Source organism: Perca fluviatilis, chromosome 11 (assembly GCF_010015445.1).
Source record: "Perca fluviatilis chromosome 11, GENO_Pfluv_1.0, whole genome shotgun sequence".
In the NCBI taxonomy this organism is placed as follows: domain Eukaryota; kingdom Metazoa; phylum Chordata; class Actinopteri; order Perciformes; family Percidae; genus Perca; species Perca fluviatilis.
In genome coordinates this window covers 20398993-20416208 of record NC_053122.1, presented here as the reverse complement: position 1 = coordinate 20416208, position 17216 = coordinate 20398993, and the positions used below count along the sequence as shown (strand labels likewise).

Genomic DNA, 17216 nt, shown 5'->3' with positions numbered 1-17216 from the left:
GAATGGCAATTAATCGTTAATTATTGTTGTATAGACCAAAACTGCCTCAAGAAACTAATATTTATTAACAACGTATTTTCGCTTTTGGCTTAGAAAAATGTCGGAAACGTTGTTGTTATTTTTCACAACATTGTAAACAAACTTTTGTTCTTATTAATGACATATAACGCATCTATACAGTTTTAGTTAATGATGTATTATCACTAATAAAGTGTGTGTGACACTGCCTTTTTTTATTGGGTTTTGCTGACGTCCTGTCAGCTGAACTGTATTGTCGTGATCTCTCGCGATGATTCACACTTCTCGCACCTTATGGCTCTGCTAATCGGAGTAGCTGCTTTGAGTTCGGCTCGTGGTCGAAGTGGACCGCAAGAATCAAAAACAAGGTCAGCAAACTGTCAGCAGTTTAGATACATTTTAGGATTTAAGTCGATGAACTTAAAGTTTCCGCCCACCTCGTGCTGCAGCTCAGAGTTTACTGCACGCTGTTTTCGGCTGATTTCAACGTGTTACCGTTACACTTTGCACTAGCACAAAACGTTGCTCTTTTTAAGTTATCGCCCATTCTGCAGTGATTACTAATGTTTTGTAAAGCGAGCAAGTAGCTAAGTAAGTAATAACCTCAACTCCTAGATAGACCCAATATCTATGGACGGACTCTGTTGTTGGTCCTAATAAGGATCAGGTCTTCAGAGCAGGTCACTCTGCAGTCCAAAGGTCCCTCTCCTGCATGCACTGTAACGTTAGGTCATCCTGGTCAATGAGTTGTCAGAACCTCTTTGCAAACACACTGATCTGAAACCATGTTTACAAAACGTTACCGGGCCTTATATTTGACTCATTTATAAATGAAATAATAAGAATATATTTCCTTTCAGGTTGTTTGAAACCCTGAACACCAGTCATGTCAGAGTTGAGTGGGAAGGTCCAGACCGTGCTGGGTCTGGTGGATCCAGACCAGCTGGGCCGCACCATGACCCACGAGCACCTGACCATGACCTTTGAGTGCTGCTACTTCCCTCCTCCTCCAGGCGATGAGGAGGTGGCGGAGAACCCGTTCCAGATGCAGCACATGCACTGGCTGAGACAGAACCCCTACAGCTGTCACGAGAACCTGCTGCTGCAGCAGGAGACCGGCGCCGTGCGGGACGAGCTGCTGGCCTACAGGAAGGCCGGCGGGGGCACCATAGTAGAAAACACCACCACGGGCATCGACCGGGATCTGCCCACCCTCAAGCAGCTAGCAAAGGACACCGGGGTCCACGTCATCGCAGGAGCAGGGTACTATGTGGACTCCACCCACACGGAGGCCACCAAGAGAATGAGTGTGGAGAAGGTGAGGCTCAGCCTGGCGTGTGGCAGCAGCCAGGTCAAAACTGGCATGTGTGTTTCACACAAAGTTTGAAACAATTTGAACTACAGTACAGGCCAAAAGTTTGGACACACCTTCTTTGGACACACAATGCGTTTCCTTTTTATTTTCATGACTATTTACATTGTAGATTATCACTGAAGGCATCAAAACTATGAATGAACACATATGGAATTATGTACTTAACAAAAAAGTGTGAAATAACTGAAAACATGTCTTATATTTTAGATTCTTCAAAGTAGCCACCCTTTGCTTTTTTATTAATAAAGGGAAAAAAATCCACTAATTAACCCTGACAAGGCACACCTGTGAAGTGAAAACCATTTCAGGTGACTTGAAGCTCATTGAGAGAACACCAAGGGTTTGCAGAGTTATCAAAAAAAGCAAAGGGTGGCTACTTTGAAGAATCTAAAATATAAGACATGTTTTCAGTTATTTCACACTTTTTTGTTAAAGTGCCCATATTATGAAAAAAACACTTTTTCTGGGATTTGGGGTGTTCTTTTGTGTCTCTGGTGCTTCCACACACATACAAACTTTGAAAAAAATCCATCCATGGTGTTTTAAGTGAGATACAGGTTTCTGAATGTGTCCTGCCTTCAGTCTCCTGGTGAGCTGTTTAAAATCGGCCTCGGACTGTGACGTCACAGTCCGAAATGAGCTGGCTAACCACAACCGTTAGCTCGTAGCGTTAGCGTTAGCCGGCTAATGCTAACGCTAGCATGCTACGTCGTTCTCAATAGCAAAGCACTGCTACAACACACACAAGTTCACCATAATCTACAAAAGAACTACTTACATGTGCGCCCTCATTTAGAAGTCTCCCAGCTAATCCTGCCTTGTAACTGACCAAAGTTGGATAAACAGGCTTTCTTTTACTGTCTCTAGAGTTAGCTAGCTGACATGATCTACATCTGAGCTACTGCGCATGTGCGAGTGCAATCAAAGATAGTAGTGAAGAAGAAGATGAAAAGAGGTCTCACTCTGTAGCTAAAACAGAAACCAGGTGAAAAGAGGATCTGCAGCAGTGAGAGAGAGCTGTGCAGTACAACAACAATATGGTGTTTTTTGAAAATTAAACCATGTAAACCTATTCTGGTAAAACCTTAAAATACAGTTATGAACCTGAAAATGAGCATAATATGGGCGCTTTAAGTACATAATTCCATATGTGTTCATTCATAGTTTTGATGCCTTCAGTGAGAATCTACAATGTAAATAGTCATGAAAATAAAGAAACACATTGAATGAGAAGGTGTGTCCAAACTTTTGGCCTGTACTGTATATTGTGGAAACTTAATCAGCATTTGTGTGTCTGGAGTTTGCCACTGGCACTGAATGTCCCATGTCTCATGTCATCCATTTGTTTACAATCAATTTGATACATCACCAATTCTCTTAGCACGTTCTGTGTTTATGTTCAAGGATTTCCTCTGTATCTTTTGATTGATTTGAACAGGTTTCTGGCTGCTCTGTATAGCCCTTTAGTAGTGATGCACTGAGAATGTGCACCTAATCTTCATGGATGTTTAGATATTATCATTCAAACCTAACGTGCTCTGTTCATGTGCATCGAGCCTGTTAAAGGGACAAAACTAAGAAGTCAGAAGATATGTCAGTAACTAGTCTAAAAGAGGGATGTTGTCCTGATTTAAAGGTGCTCTAAGCGATGTCACGCGTTTTCTAGGCTACAATTTTTTTTCTCACATACAGCAAACATCTCCTCACTATCCACCAAAAAACGCGGTCTCTGTAGACAGCCCAGGCTCCACAAACGGCAACAAAAACAAACTGGCCAACCTGCACCACCAAACATAACAAACAGAGTTCCAGCCAATAATCGACAAGAAGTATTTTGGGGTGGGGGTTGGGAGGTTAGTGCGCAGAAGCACGGAAGGGAGGGGAAGGGGACGGGATGAGGAGGAGGAGGAGGAAGGGGCGAGCTAGCATCGTTTTGTTTGACAATACTTCGAACGTCAACAAGAAGTGCCGTCACCCAACAACGCTTGGAGCACCTTTAACTAACTCCTCATTTTCTGCCCGTCAGCTCACAGACATCATCATCAGCGAGGTGCTTCACGGCGCAGACGGCACAGACATCCGCTGTGGCGTGATCGGAGAGATCGGCACTAGCTGGCCCATCACGGAGAGTGAAACAAAGGTGCTGAGGGCCACAGCTCATGCTCAGACCCAGCTCGGCTGCCCTGTCATCATCCATCCCGGTAGGAATCCCACCGCTCCGGCTGAAATCGTCCGGATTCTTCAGGAGGCCGGAGGTGACATCAGCAAAACTGTCATGTCACACCTGGACAGGTGAGAAGTCCCTGGAAACCGTTTGTAGAGGGGAATAAAGGGATTTAGTTTTTACCTCAGCCGAGGAGGTAATGTTTTGGCTTGGTTTGTCTGTCTGTTTGACGGTCTGTTTGTCTGTCTGTCAGCAGGGTTACCAAAAACTACAGGCCTGATTTTCATCAAACTTGGTGAAAGTGTGTAGCATGGGCGAAGGAAGAACCCACACAGGGCTGATACACAAAGTATATTTCACTTTGTGCTCCATTCACGTGGTGTCAAATAATTTGAAAAAATGATTTCCCTACTGGGAAAATTCACATCGCATTAACATTGTAGAGCTGTTTTCACTTATGAAATCTGGACAATGTCCAACGAATCTGGTCCCAACATGTACACTTTCACACATGTAGCATACAACAGGAGATTGTCTGTCAGATGCGTTCTTACTTACTGGAAATACTCAGATTGGTTTAGGCGAGAGGGGGCGCCTGGGTAGAGCGTGCAGCGGATTACGTCGCGGTCATGTAGCCAGTTCGTAATTTGGTCATAAACAACAGAGTCCTCTGACGTTCCTTGAATTTGTCTCGCGATTTCATTGTCAACGCTTACCGACAGAAATTCCCAAATTTCGTCGTCTCTGCAGTACATTTTTGTTGCCGTCTTCGTGTAAATCACCCTTCTTCTTCACCCTCAGATATTTGTTTTCTTCCTGTTTCATGCGAACCTGTAGTTTTTCAGCAGATTTCCTTGGAATTCTGACCTGATGGCAGTTACAGGCTGCAGTTTTTTTTCATCTTCACCTCACTGGAAACATTTTCTGAGCTGTGCTTGTTGCAAGGGAATCTTGTTTGCTGTAAACAGCAGTGATCAGTGTCCTCTTGCAGCAAGAAACATAACTTTTGAATGTGTAGGACATCATATCTTAGTGGAAATCAGTTTAAACGGATGTGCTCTTCAAAAAGAATCTGGTTATTTTTTGGTGGAAATACAATGATAAATAATAAGTGAAAACTGAAAACGATTACCCTTATTTGTAGAGTGGTTTTATGAGTCAAATATTTTAAAACGGCCGCAAAGAGTTATGATATACATTCAATTTAAGAATGAAAAACAACAAACAACGTGACAAACTATTTGATTCATAATGTCGAGTCACATGCTGTGCTACCTAAAGGGGGTGTTAGATAAGATAGCTTTATCGTTCCACATATGATCCCAATATTTCTTAGATCTGCTTTCACAACAAATTATTTTAGTCACTGCTATTTTGGTCATTGTTATTCTCCATTCTTAAGAAAAGTTACAGAAATTGCATTGAATTTTACCCCTACTTAAAAAAATATATTTCACTTTCTTTCTTTTTTTCTTTTTTTTTTTTTTTTAATAAGCTGGTAAACTGGATAAACCTTCTCTTTTGAAATTCTATATGTATGGCATTAATTTCACTTATTTTCTCTTCTCTTCCTGCAGGACTATATTTGATGATGGTGAACTGCTTGAGTTTGCGAAGCTGGGGAGTTATCTGGAGTATGATCTCTTCGGAACAGAGATGCTGAACTACCCGTATAACCTGGAGGTGGACATGCCCAGTGACAGCCAGAGAGTGAAGGCGTGAGTAACACTGTGATTAGACGTGCCAGGAGTGAACACAAGTGTGTCCACGTTGATGTTTCCACACTTGACATTTAAACCTCAGTGTAGACCTCAGTGTTCAAATTTGAGATTGTAAATGGAGCTAGAGTCCACATCCGGTGTATATCATTTAGAGCAAAAATGCTGATTTTGTGTTTTACTCCATGTGGAGAGACGAGCGTGTCCTACAGTTTGTCACAGAAACTGCGAGACGCTCCTCTCCCACTGCAGTGGAGAGAGGGGTGATGAATAACTGGCCACATGTTAGTCCGTTCATGCAACAAAAACGAGATTAACAACAGAAATTGTCAGTTGTGTTTAAGGCCCCTCGTTTTTCCCTGTTTCTTTGTTCACGCTCAGCTTGGCGTTCCTTGTGAAGGAGGGCTACGATGACAAGATAGTGGTTGCACACGACATCCACACCAAGAACCGTCTCACCAAGTACGGCGGCCACGGCTACTCTCACATCCTGAAGAACATTGTGCCGAAGATGCTGATGAGGGGCATCTCGCAGAACCAGGTGGATAAGATCCTCATCGACAACCCAAAATGCTGGCTGACCTTCAAATAACGCAAAAAGAGCGTTTTGATGTAGCGATTATTTTATCTCCAGATAATGACTAAACCCCCCCCCACAATCTTTGCAATAATCACATTCCCCACTCATTTATAAATGTGTTTTTGGACCCTCAAATCAATGAGCGTACAATGTTCGTGCATCAATATGTCTTTAATGTCAATGTTCTTACATTTTTCAGCAAAGCAAAATGTTTTGTAACTTTGTCTTTCCAATGGAAAATACGGTAATTACAGGCTGTTGTTTCATCCAGCTTAAATAGTTTTTACAGAGGCCCTCATTAATTAAAACGTGAGTTTATATGTGTGATTATACATTATTCACTTTGTAAGCAAATAATATGAAGGAACCTTGCAGGATCACAGTGCCTCTCATTAGCAGTCTTGTTTTGGTCCCATTTATGTCACACAAAAATAGCTTCTTGCCTGCAGAAATGTGAATGCAATCTAAAACTCTTTCTCTGGAGGTGTTGTCTACAGTGGTGCTCACTGCTCACAAATATGGTGCTAATTGATTTTTCAATGTTGCTTTCTTTGTATTCGTAAGTGGCATTTCTGCAAATGACAATGACAATAACGAGCGCGGTAGTAATCAGTATGCCGCTCTGCTCTCAACATAATGCGGCTGTGTTGGAGTTGTCCTGTTGCCCCTCAGTGGGTGTCTATGGGAGGCTGACTGGATGAAGGACATGTTCTCCTCTCATCTGGGAACAGGTGGTCTCACAGGGTGACTTCACCACATGATCAATGGCATGATCGCCACAAGTGACTGTGCGCCGTGAAAAAACAATATAACTTTGATTAATCTTCCGAGGATTAAAAAGTTACGAGATTTAATTTGACATGATACTTTACACATTAGCTGACAGTCTTCACAATCAGCAGGCAAATCGATGTATGTTGAGGAAACATTTATGTCAGCATGACTGTCCAGTTTTGTGATGATGACTAACCACCAGACCACCCTGTCGCCCCAACCAGCTGTCGTATTGAGAGAAAATGAATTACAATGGTTATTTTGTGACAGTGCTTCAATATGAACATTATAATGGCCCTTGACACATTCTTTGATGTGTTTTGATGCTGCACGGTGTTAACATGTCATATTTATAATCATGCATCACTACGGCTTTTAACATTTTCACTCAAAATGCAACAACTATCTAATAGTTTTGAAAAATAAAGCACACATGGACTAATAACACTGTGAACAGAGTGGTGATTATGTCAGTATCTAATTAAGCACTGGAGGTCAATACATTGAACTTCCAGTTTACACTCAGTATGTGCTCCCACAGCAGCATGTACAGTATGGTGGACATAGCGAAGTTCATTTGTAAGGCTAAACAGTTCATTCAGGGTGCAATAGCGACACTAATCAATCTGATAAGGGTATAATTCAAAGCTGTACACTTTAAAATGCATTATTACTTTTCTGTAATTACACTGTAAGCTCTTTGCTATTGCAAAGTACAGTTCTTTTCTTGTTCATGCATGACGTCCTCCACATCTTTCTGGACAAATGGTGAGCTGTGCCTCTAATAATCCAACTGACATTGATGAGCAGTGAAGCGAGCTATATGCAGATCCAACCCCCCCTCAGCGGACCTTTTCCATGTTTTAATCAGCATACAACATGAAGCCGGAGAAGGTGCTGTACTTGTTGTTGTTGCCCCCGTGCGCCTTTCCGCCGTCCAGCTTGATGTAAATCTCGTCCCCGGGCTCGAGGTGCAGGACAACGCTGTTGCTGGCGTAGTCGTAGTTCTGGTCGGCGTCTTGGGCGATGGCACTGGCTCTCACCTAGAAGGGAAAGTTGACATGTCCGCTGATGAAACGTGTCATTATTTTGAAATCAGAACCGCGGACAGCTCCATCCATTTTTTTAGGCTAAATGTGTCTCTTTCTATGGACACGGGTGCGTAAAATGAAAAATGTGTTCATCAGACGGTGTATGCACTGTGTATTATTAACAGAGACTATAAATAGTAAAGCTAAAACAAATCAAAAGATTGTTACATAGCCTAATTATATATCATGAAGCGTCCTACCTGGTTGTTTTTACAGAGGTCAGCCCACATGCTTGTTCCATCTCCGCCTCGCATCAGCACATGGTAAACAAAGAAGTAAATCCCCGGTATTGAGCAGGTGAATTTCCCTGAAGAAGGGTCATAGTGGTTGCCCAGATTTGTGACTACGTCGTCGAATTTCAACACTTCGTATCCCTCATGCTGCTTCTTCAGTCCTGCATAAAACGCAATCTTTGGGATTGTGTTGTAAGTGGCAGCGCTGATGGCACCGTTAGGCCCATTTGCTCCAGGTGCTCCGGGTGGACCCGGTGGACCCGGTGCCCCTCTCTCTCCGGGCGGACCAGCAGGTCCAGATGGCCCGGGCTCGCCAACCGGACCCCTCGGACCCATCCTCCCGACGCGTCCCGGCTCTCCTTGAGGACCTTGGATGAAAGTCGGAAGGGACTGCACCAGACGGTTGTCTTTGATTGGGTTGGTTGCCTTGGCCGTGGCCGTGGCCGCGGTCCCGTGGGAGTCGCACACCATTTGGCAGGACCCGAGCATCTCGTAGCGGGCAGAGGTACCGGCGGTGTTCACCATGACCGGGATCAGAACCACCAACACCAGCACCAGCGCGACACCACAAACACCAGTTGCGATCATCTGCGCTCTGCGGATTCGCTGTGTTCTCCGGAGTGGATGGTCTTCCAGCCTGCTTGTGGGCGATATGTTTGCAGAGGGAAAAATTTCACCTGCTTTTGCTTTGTATCGCAACTTTTGGAGATAAAATAGTCCTTTACATGTGTATGCGCAAAAGTAACCATCCACAACTTTTACGCGCTGCAGTATCCGTTCAACTGATTCATCTCCGCTTTCTCACTGCAAGAAAAATAACAACAAACGACTTTCTGAGAGGAAAAAGTACGTTAAGTGGTTATGCAGCACAGTCAGCTGCAGAAGTTATGCCCACCACGATGACACAGGAGAGAATGGGCTTGAAGTGAACCGCTTCTGTGTTTGGAGAGTGAGGGGAGGGGGGGAGGTGATGCAGGGGATAGAATCCGTGCATTTCTTAAATCAAAAGAGAGAAAGGGAAAAAAATATACATGACTTTGACGCTCTAAAACGTGATTAATCTATTTTATGTATTTGTTTGTGATGTCAGAAAACTACTTGGGTATTAACACATTACTTTTTCTATTGATGGCTGTAACGTTACCTCCCACAACACGTTATTAGAACTTATCCAAACAGCTCTAAAGGTCTTGAGCATAATGAGGCCCATTAAAGACAAAAAGCTATAGTCTTTTGGCACCTGGTCACACCTCAGTGGCTCCCCATGTCCAATTTATCACTTGGAGAAAATCTATAGAGCCACTGAAAGGAAGGAGGGAGTCACTAGAAGCTGGCAGTTAAGGATGACTTCACATAAATATACTGGTGAAATGACTGAATGCTGAATTGGGAATGGGAATTCACCAATAGGTTAATGCTGGTTGTGATATTAGCCTAAATAAGTAATACGTAAAAATGTACAACTGAATTCTCCATTATTTTTAAAATGATCCAAACCATATTGATTTCTAAGACTTAAAACAAAATGCCCTCTCCACATAAAACTGGCGTTTGTAAGGTTTGAGTGATGAAGAGCTAATTCTTGGTGAGGAGGACAGATGATGATGTGCTCATGAATGCAGAGGCTGTCACTCTGTGTCGATGGCACCTCACTGCCAGGTGGAGAGATAGATGAAGAGGAAGGAAAACCACAGATAGCCTTGTTTCTTTGGGAGGACCGAGGCTTTGATTGCAGCACGAATGAGATTCTATTAGTCACAAATGTAACTGTGTGTGTTTGTTGAATTGTGATCTCAAAAAGTGCCATACAGAATTGTTGACACTCTTAAAAAGATAGTTAAAAGGGCTGTAAATGAACAAATAATGAGCTGTATTACTTTACAAATATTGACGATCTTATTCTATCACAGCAGAATTCTTAAAAGTCATAAGATGTGTATATGCAAGGTGTAAATGTATTTGCTTTAAGTAAGACACACTCAAATCAAAGGTTTTATTCAGAGCCACAAGCCTCTTAAATGGCAATGGATCTCATCTCAAGTTCTGTTATTAATTATTATTCTTTCAAGACTTTTTTTTATACATTTATCCTATTTCCCAATGACAATGACCATGCAGACAACAACAATGAAAAAGAGAGAATGTTTAACAATAACATACCACCTGGTCATGTCAATGTCAAATGAGCATACCATATTACAGTGGGCCACTAACACCAGATGTAGGAGTATACTGTAAAACATTTAAAATCAAGCTATAAAAACTAACTATAACAAAGCCAATGTACAAAAAACGTATGCTGTTGGTTGTTAAAGCATTATTTGACTGTTTTAGCTTAAAATAACAGGCTCAAAATCATTTTGACGTACACTGACTTGTAATAGGGAGAATGGTGCCTCTGTCATTCCCACTTTGCGCCCTGAACTGTTCTTGGACTATGTAACTTTGGCGAGCGGGTACCATATCCCAGGACAAGTGCGTTAACACTTCACGGCACCAAGTCACACACCACCACTGATTGGATGAATTGCCATGAAATTTCATACAGACACTCGTGGTCCCCAGACAACTGTCTGTTCTGAATGGTGATTCCCTGACTTTACTTCTGGCGCTCAAAGAAGGTAAAGTCCGCACAACAGTTTAAAATGCTCCGAAAAAATACTTTAATAGTGCAAATAAGGCACAACGTTTCAGTCCACAATTTGCCCTTCCTCAGGTGTTTACTTCTGGCGCTACCATGAGGTTTGAGTAAAAACTCCCGACAACTGTTGGATGGATTGCTATAACATTACATTCATGTCCCACTCAGCAGTGGCGATTTTAGACCCTTTTTAGGGGGGCTCAAGCCTTTTTTTTTAGTGCTTCAAGTTAGAGTTTGTGAACTTGTCTGTTAGTGACAGAGGGCAATCAATTACAGGTTCAAAGAAAACAGGTTTAATATCCTGTGTCGCTGTCACCAATGCTATGCACCTGTAACCCAGTCAAGAAAAGTATATTTTTTATTTATTTATTGTTTACAACTCATTATCATTTTATTTGATTCTGGTAGTCCATAAAGGGACTTTTGTAGTTTTTTTGTTCAAAACTTTGCATTTATCCTCTGTTATAATAATAAATACATGTATTCATCGTTATCCAGTGAAAGTACTGATTTAGCGGGGGGGTTAACACTATTGTAAGGCACTGTATCAGTGTCACAATCTCATTAGGGCCTGAGCCCCCCTAAAAGTATGATCCTAGAATCGCCCCTGCCACTTTTTTGATCTCTTAATTTTTTTCTCCATCATCGGGTCAAATTTATAATTCGTCCAGTAGTCTACTTGGTTCATGACCTGTGACACTAATGACAATCCCAACAGCCTCAGCTGTATTTTGTATTTATTGCTAATTAGCTAAATGCAAACATGCTAATTAACTAAACTAAGATGGTGAACATGGTAAACATTATACCTGTTAAACATCAGCATGTTAGCATTATGGATGGTGGTTAGCATGCCGTTTTGGTGCCGTTTAAGTCAAATTGCAACAAATTATGAAAGATTGTAACTATTCTTGCAATAATGGATGCCAATAATTGAGACAGGAAATGTCAATTTCAGAGAAAAAATTCTTTTACAATTTCCCCTAAAGAAGAAGAAAAAAGTATTATTTTATTTTTCTCTCAGTATTTTCTGGTTTTATTTTGTCTAGTTTAATTCATACATCTTTGTTACAGCCATAGGCAGTAAAATGAATAGACAAAGCCACGCCGTAGACTTCCACGGAGACCAGTGAAGTCAATTAGAAGCACTTTTCCGGTGATGGCTGAGCGTTACTGCGCAGCCTCCAACTGAGCTTGACGACGTAGATGTGACGTGAGCAACCTGTCTGAAAGTTGTAAGTCTTCTGGTGCCAAGAGAAATCTCAATCATTCAATCTTGCAGAGACGGAGAGCGTGAGTAGGAGCTGTCAATGAGCGTAGGAGCAGGAGCAACTTTTGGTAAGTATTCTGATTAATTATTTTGTTATTTTGACTGTATGCCTCCACGTCCCCCCCGATTGCTTCTCCTGTACTGTACGGTAATTTATCTACTATGCGACAGAAAGTTGCGTGGTTATGACACAACCTATTTTTATAAAAACGCCTGCTACGGAGCCATAACGTGAGATACAAGGTAATGGAGCCTTTTATACATTGTCGTGTTTCTTTAGAAATAAACAAATGCTTCAGATGTAAAGTTATTCACTGTCAAAGTGACGCCAAAATGAATGGCAGTCAACGGAATGCTAATGGTAGGTGATGGCTTATTAACATCAAAATGGCTCCATAGGAGGTACGCTTTGCGGAGGCTGGCTTACCCCCTTGGTTACAGCTGACACTAGTTTGGGATGGCCCCACATGTGATTTAAAATACATTATCAGTTCTAAAAGCCCTCACATGTTCTGTGGGATGAGTGTAAAGTGAGAAATAGAATAGTATATAATAGAATAATATGTAAAGACACACGAGCACAAACACAGTGAGACATACTGTGGTGGCTATGAGTCACTGAGCACTTGTTAGCGGTCAGGCTCTTTCCCTCTAGTTGGCACGAGCCTCCAGTGACTCAGGGAGACTTGTCGACCAGCAGCCAAAGTGAACAGCAGTGTCAAAATCCACCAAAAGCTGTGGGAAGAACACAACTTGTATTAGAACGCTTTTAACAGTATCGCACCAAATGAATCAGAGTGCACACTTTTTATTTCTGTTTCTAAAAAAATGTGTCCAAAGTTGACTTTCATCACTCTTCTCCAGATCTTAGTCAGTCAGCTCACCTCGGCTGCCGTATTAAAAGATTCCTCTGGTGGTGAAGAGCTCTGACAGGTTGTTTTAAATCTCAACGTTGGAGTTCATTTACAGCCAGTCAAGCAGGAGTCCTGGGGGAGCCTGATGATTTTTGACAACCGGACAAGCAGATGTTCAGAGGACATGAATAAAACATATAGCCCATCTGACCACAGACAGAAGACTTTCAGAGTGTCTAATGAAATATGAGGCGTGAATTCAATTCACACACACACAAAAATATCCCTCTGTCAGAAAAGCGTGATGCTGTATGAAATATGTATGGCATTTATGTAGCCTGACCTGGGTGGCTAAGCAGGATTCAATTGTGTTTATGACAATCAAAGTTGAGACAGGTTTGTCAAAGAGTGTATGTGGTGAATGGGAAAGGAAGCTGAATGGATCTCTCATTACCAGCCAGGAATATAAACAGAAATATTATGTGAGCATTGACACCCAAGTGTTTATCAACTCATAAAACAGCATGTGTCCCAGCCAGTGATAAGATGAATGTCCCTCCTTACTTTTCACACCTTCTGCTCTTTCAGAATTTGAGTGTTTATTTTTCAACAGAATGCGTTGCCACACCACCCACTCAAAGCTGGTACTGTATTTAAGATGGAGAAGCAATAACAATCATGGCTACCCACTCCTCCTGATAGGGTTGATGGGTTAAATGTGGAGTCTGATTCAGTTGTGCTAATGTACAGTATGTAATAATATAGATTTATAGAGTGTGGTAATTAAAATTGAATTGAATAACAAATGATAAACATACCAGAGAGAAGGGCTTTTCATTCAGTAGGAAATCAAAGTGATTGTTTTTTTTTTATTTCATTGTTTGCTTCCAGTTGACAGACGAACAAAAACTTCAAAACCTGTCCTTTGGTTGGTGTGCTGCTGCTCTTCAGTCTTCTTGATGTGTATTTCTGAAAGAAATCACTTCATTCTGATTTGTGTAAGGTCTCAAAATACTTTTATAGTTAAAGTTTTCCACACAAAGTAAAAATAAGACGAGCAAAGATTCAAATACAGAGACTACAGTGATACAGAGATTATTCACATTATTCAGCTTAGGCTACAGTTCAGGTCACTTCAATTTTAGGAGCTCCAGGATGATAATGTATAGATTGCACAAAATTGATATCAGTAATACAGACATATACTCGTCTTCCCTTGAAGAAGAAGAAGAAGAAGAAGAAGAAGAAGAAGACGACAGGCCTGTATTTATCTCGCGAGGGGAAATTCACATTTTCCCTCTGTTGGTGCAGTTTTTACACACATTACACACAGGCCTGAAATACACACACATGCATGGGGCCTATACATGCACTAATGGAGAGATGAGGGGCTGCCCATGGATGAGCGTCCTGAGCAGTTGAATGTTCAGTGCCTTGCTCAAGGGTCCCCTGATGCAGGTGAACTGGCACCTCTCCAGCTACCAGTTTAGGAGACATATGAGAAAAAGCTAACTATGAGAAGTAGAATTTTAAAGATTGATCCTAACATTTTCAAACTTGAATCACCGATAACCACGTGTTGATATGCTAATTATGTTTGAAATACTCTCTCAACACATTAGACCATCATGTAACACTCAAACTCTCCATAACACCAATTTCATTATAGGGGAAACTGAAACACACGTTACCCTGAAAATTAAAAAATAAACTTCAAAGAATGATTAATACATTGAATAACCTATGGTTTACAATGGTAAGCTGCAACTGGGTACATTTACTCAAGTATTTAAATACAATTTTGAGGTACTTGTACTTTACTTGAGTATTTCCATTGTATGCTACTACTTCTACTCCACTGCATTAAGAGCATTTACTTTGCAGTTTACAATTGTATATACAAAATACATGATTGTCTAATGAAATATGATAAATTTTCATTTTATTTAACTATGACACAATATAGTAAGAATTAGTTCCACCTCAACCAACTCCAACATTAAAATGCTGCCTATGTCTTAATGTTAATAATAATTATATCATTTTACTTCATATTTTTCTTATAATACTTGTGTACTTTTCTTAACTTAAAATGTGAATGCAGGACCTTTACCTAATAGGTTACATTTGACATTGCCCTGCCACTACTTTTACTTAAGTAAAGGATCTTGATACTTTTATTGTCTTGAGGAAGCAATCTGAGGACTGTCTGATAAACCATGCAAACCATACTTAAAGGGTCAGTGTCATCAGATATATTGCAAATTATAGATGTACTTCAAATAGTCTCTTTTATGGCTTTATATTTGTGAGAAACATATAAATGAAATTAGGAAATATTGTAGATGTTTGGCGGTGTGTGTAACTGTCTCTGAGGAAATGCTCGACCCTGCACTCCAGGAGTGTTTTGATTGCTCGTGATAAAATGTTATGCATTGCAACCTGGAATACAGGATTACAACAAAGGATTATAACAAAACCAAATCCCCCGTGCATCAAAAAAAAAATAAGTAGATTGATTTTCATCGAGATGTCAATCGATGCATCGTTTCGCTTATGGCGTCAGCAGGCGGAGTGTCGCAGTTCTGCCGATGAGATTGAGCGGCAGCGAGGGGCTTAGTGGCAAATACAATCGAGGAGTGTAAACATACCGAGGGCCGCAGGAGGCCGATCAATGCCTCCAGTCTGGGATTGATTAATTACCCCAAGAAAGACACTGAGGTGTGAGGGCACCAGAGAAACCTGATCAGAACAAGATTTATCACCCAATCTCTGTATCATCACTCCCTCCCTCTCACTGTTTTTTAAATTTTATTTTTAAAGCTGCCCTTCTTCATTGATTGACTTGAGTGTGTCATGCCTGTGTTTAGTACCAGGGTGTAATGTTACTCACGCAAGCAACGGGTCTTGTTAGTTCCTTTGCTTCCCAGGTGATAAATAGACGCTGGATAAAACGCATCAGGTAGGATATATATGTTACATTTGAAGGTGGAGCGTAGCTAAGTTACTTAGCTAGCTAGCAAGCAAGGTGATTATGAGAGGAGAGATAGTTCACTGAGCAGTTTCACACAAAACTAAATGGTACTTTGAGAAACCTACGACAACCTGCAACTTTTAGCAAATTATCTTTTAAAGTGACAAGCGTGTAATTTATGGCAAAATTCAAACGGGATCAAAAAAATGATTTGTTGACTACCTCAGGGTACTACTGTGAGGTTCTCCAACTTCCCAACTCGGAAATCCGACTTCCGAGTAGGCTACAAATGGAACGCACAATTAGGCTACATATTGTTTTCTGTTCTCATAGGAGACACTAGACAGGGAGGGACTTTGCCTCTCAAATTCCTCTTAATGTAAAAGTTGTTGTAGTTTTTAAGTTTATGTTTGTGTTTCCAAAGAAAAGGACTCAGAGACAAAAATGAAGATGATGTGAAATCCTGTATCTTTACACAAATCAGGCTTACATTCAGAAACATGATAGGGGGGGGGAAGAAATCTTTTTTTATTCCTCAGATCTGCAATTATACAACAACTAACAGCAAATCATTGTGTTCAACATAGTGATTGCAGATACAGAGTTTAGCTGAACCGTAAGTAGTAACCACACCTCACGTACCGTCAAGAAAACAATGCAGCTCTGTTGATTGGAGATTCTGATGGTTCCTTTGACTCCTTTACTCTATGCATTATATCCGTTTTTTGCAGCATAATGATAACATGAAGGACAAAGATAGAACAGACCTGGATAATTTAGTATTTCTGAATACTTTTGGTAGACTTGTTGCAAAATCTGTGATGTAGTCCCAGCTGCAACATATTCTCATTCGGATTCGTATATCATAGGAAAAGTTATGAACACTAAAATGTATGATATTAGAAAACTAGGAGACCTCCGACTGGTCACGTGTCATCGGCTGCAAAGCTCTGTGCTACAGAGCGGCAGTTGCTAGCATTGACATATATAAACAGATCCTGTTGCTCTGGACGGAGACCAGTGGAGGATATTAGAAGCACTTTTCCGGTGATGGCTGAGCGTTACTGCGCAGCCTCCAACTGTGAGAGACGATGTAAATGTGACGTGAGCAACCTGTCTGAAAGTTGTAAGTCTTCTGGTAGCTGTGCCAAGAGAACTCTCAATCATTCCCAATCTTGCAGAGACGGAGAGTGTAGGTATATGTAAGGAGATAACATAAGCACAGGCTAATTATTGCTAACTAACATGCTAGTTAACATTAGTAATTAAACCTAAACAGCTAATGTAAGTCGAAACTGCCTGCAAGCTTCTCTTGTACTGTATGGTAATTTCTCTACTGTGCGACAGTAAGTCGCGTGGTTATGACACAATTGTTAGCCTATTTTTACAAAAACGCCTGCTACGGAGCCATAACGTGAGGTACAAGGTAATGGAGCCTTTTATATATCGTCATGTTTCTTTAGAAATAAACAATGGACTAATAGTCTTTAAATGCTTCAGATGTTATTCGCTGTCAAAGTGGCG

General features: G+C 41.2%; 2 protein-coding genes across 2 annotated transcripts; one reads left to right on the top strand and one right to left on the bottom strand.

The window, feature by feature from the left end:
* Positions 1-274: 274 nt before the first annotated feature.
* pter (phosphotriesterase related) lies at positions 275-7074 on the top strand. The gene is made up of 5 exons (XM_039816631.1): positions 275-386; positions 879-1336; positions 3420-3685; positions 5135-5275; positions 5657-7074. Exons 2-5 carry the CDS (start codon positions 905-907, stop codon positions 5865-5867), a joined length of 1050 nt encoding a protein of 349 aa, XP_039672565.1. The 5' UTR covers positions 275-386; positions 879-904; the 3' UTR covers positions 5868-7074.
* Positions 7075-7175: 101 nt separating this feature from the next.
* c1ql3b (complement component 1, q subcomponent-like 3b) lies at positions 7176-8541 on the bottom strand. Its single transcript, XM_039816632.1, has 2 exons — positions 7921-8541; positions 7176-7672 (listed from the first exon to the last, which is right to left on the bottom strand). The coding sequence occupies exons 1-2, from the start codon at positions 8539-8541 to the stop codon at positions 7493-7495; spliced, it is 801 nt and encodes a 266-aa protein (XP_039672566.1). The 3' UTR covers positions 7176-7492.
* Between the last annotated feature and the right edge of the window lie 8675 nt (positions 8542-17216).

What these genes read in the sequence shown, in the direction of transcription:
- pter (XM_039816631.1), top strand. Translation starts at nt 905, where the DNA reads ATGTCAGAGTTGAGTGGGAAGGTCCAGACCGTGCTGGGTCTGGTGGAT. An exon ending in GTCATGTCACACCTGGACAG is followed by an intron (nt 3,686 to 5,134) that starts GTGAGAAGTCCC and finishes CTCTTCCTGCAG; the next exon opens with GACTATATTTGATGATGGTG. An exon ending in GACAGCCAGAGAGTGAAGGC is followed by an intron (nt 5,276 to 5,656) that starts GTGAGTAACACT and finishes GTTCACGCTCAG; the next exon opens with CTTGGCGTTCCTTGTGAAGG.
- c1ql3b (XM_039816632.1), bottom strand. Translation starts at nt 8,541, where the DNA reads ATGATCGCAACTGGTGTTTGTGGTGTCGCGCTGGTGCTGGTGTTGGTG. An exon ending in ACCTCTGTAAAAACAACCAG is followed by an intron (nt 7,673 to 7,920) that starts GTAGGACGCTTC and finishes TTTCCCTTCTAG; the next exon opens with GTGAGAGCCAGTGCCATCGC.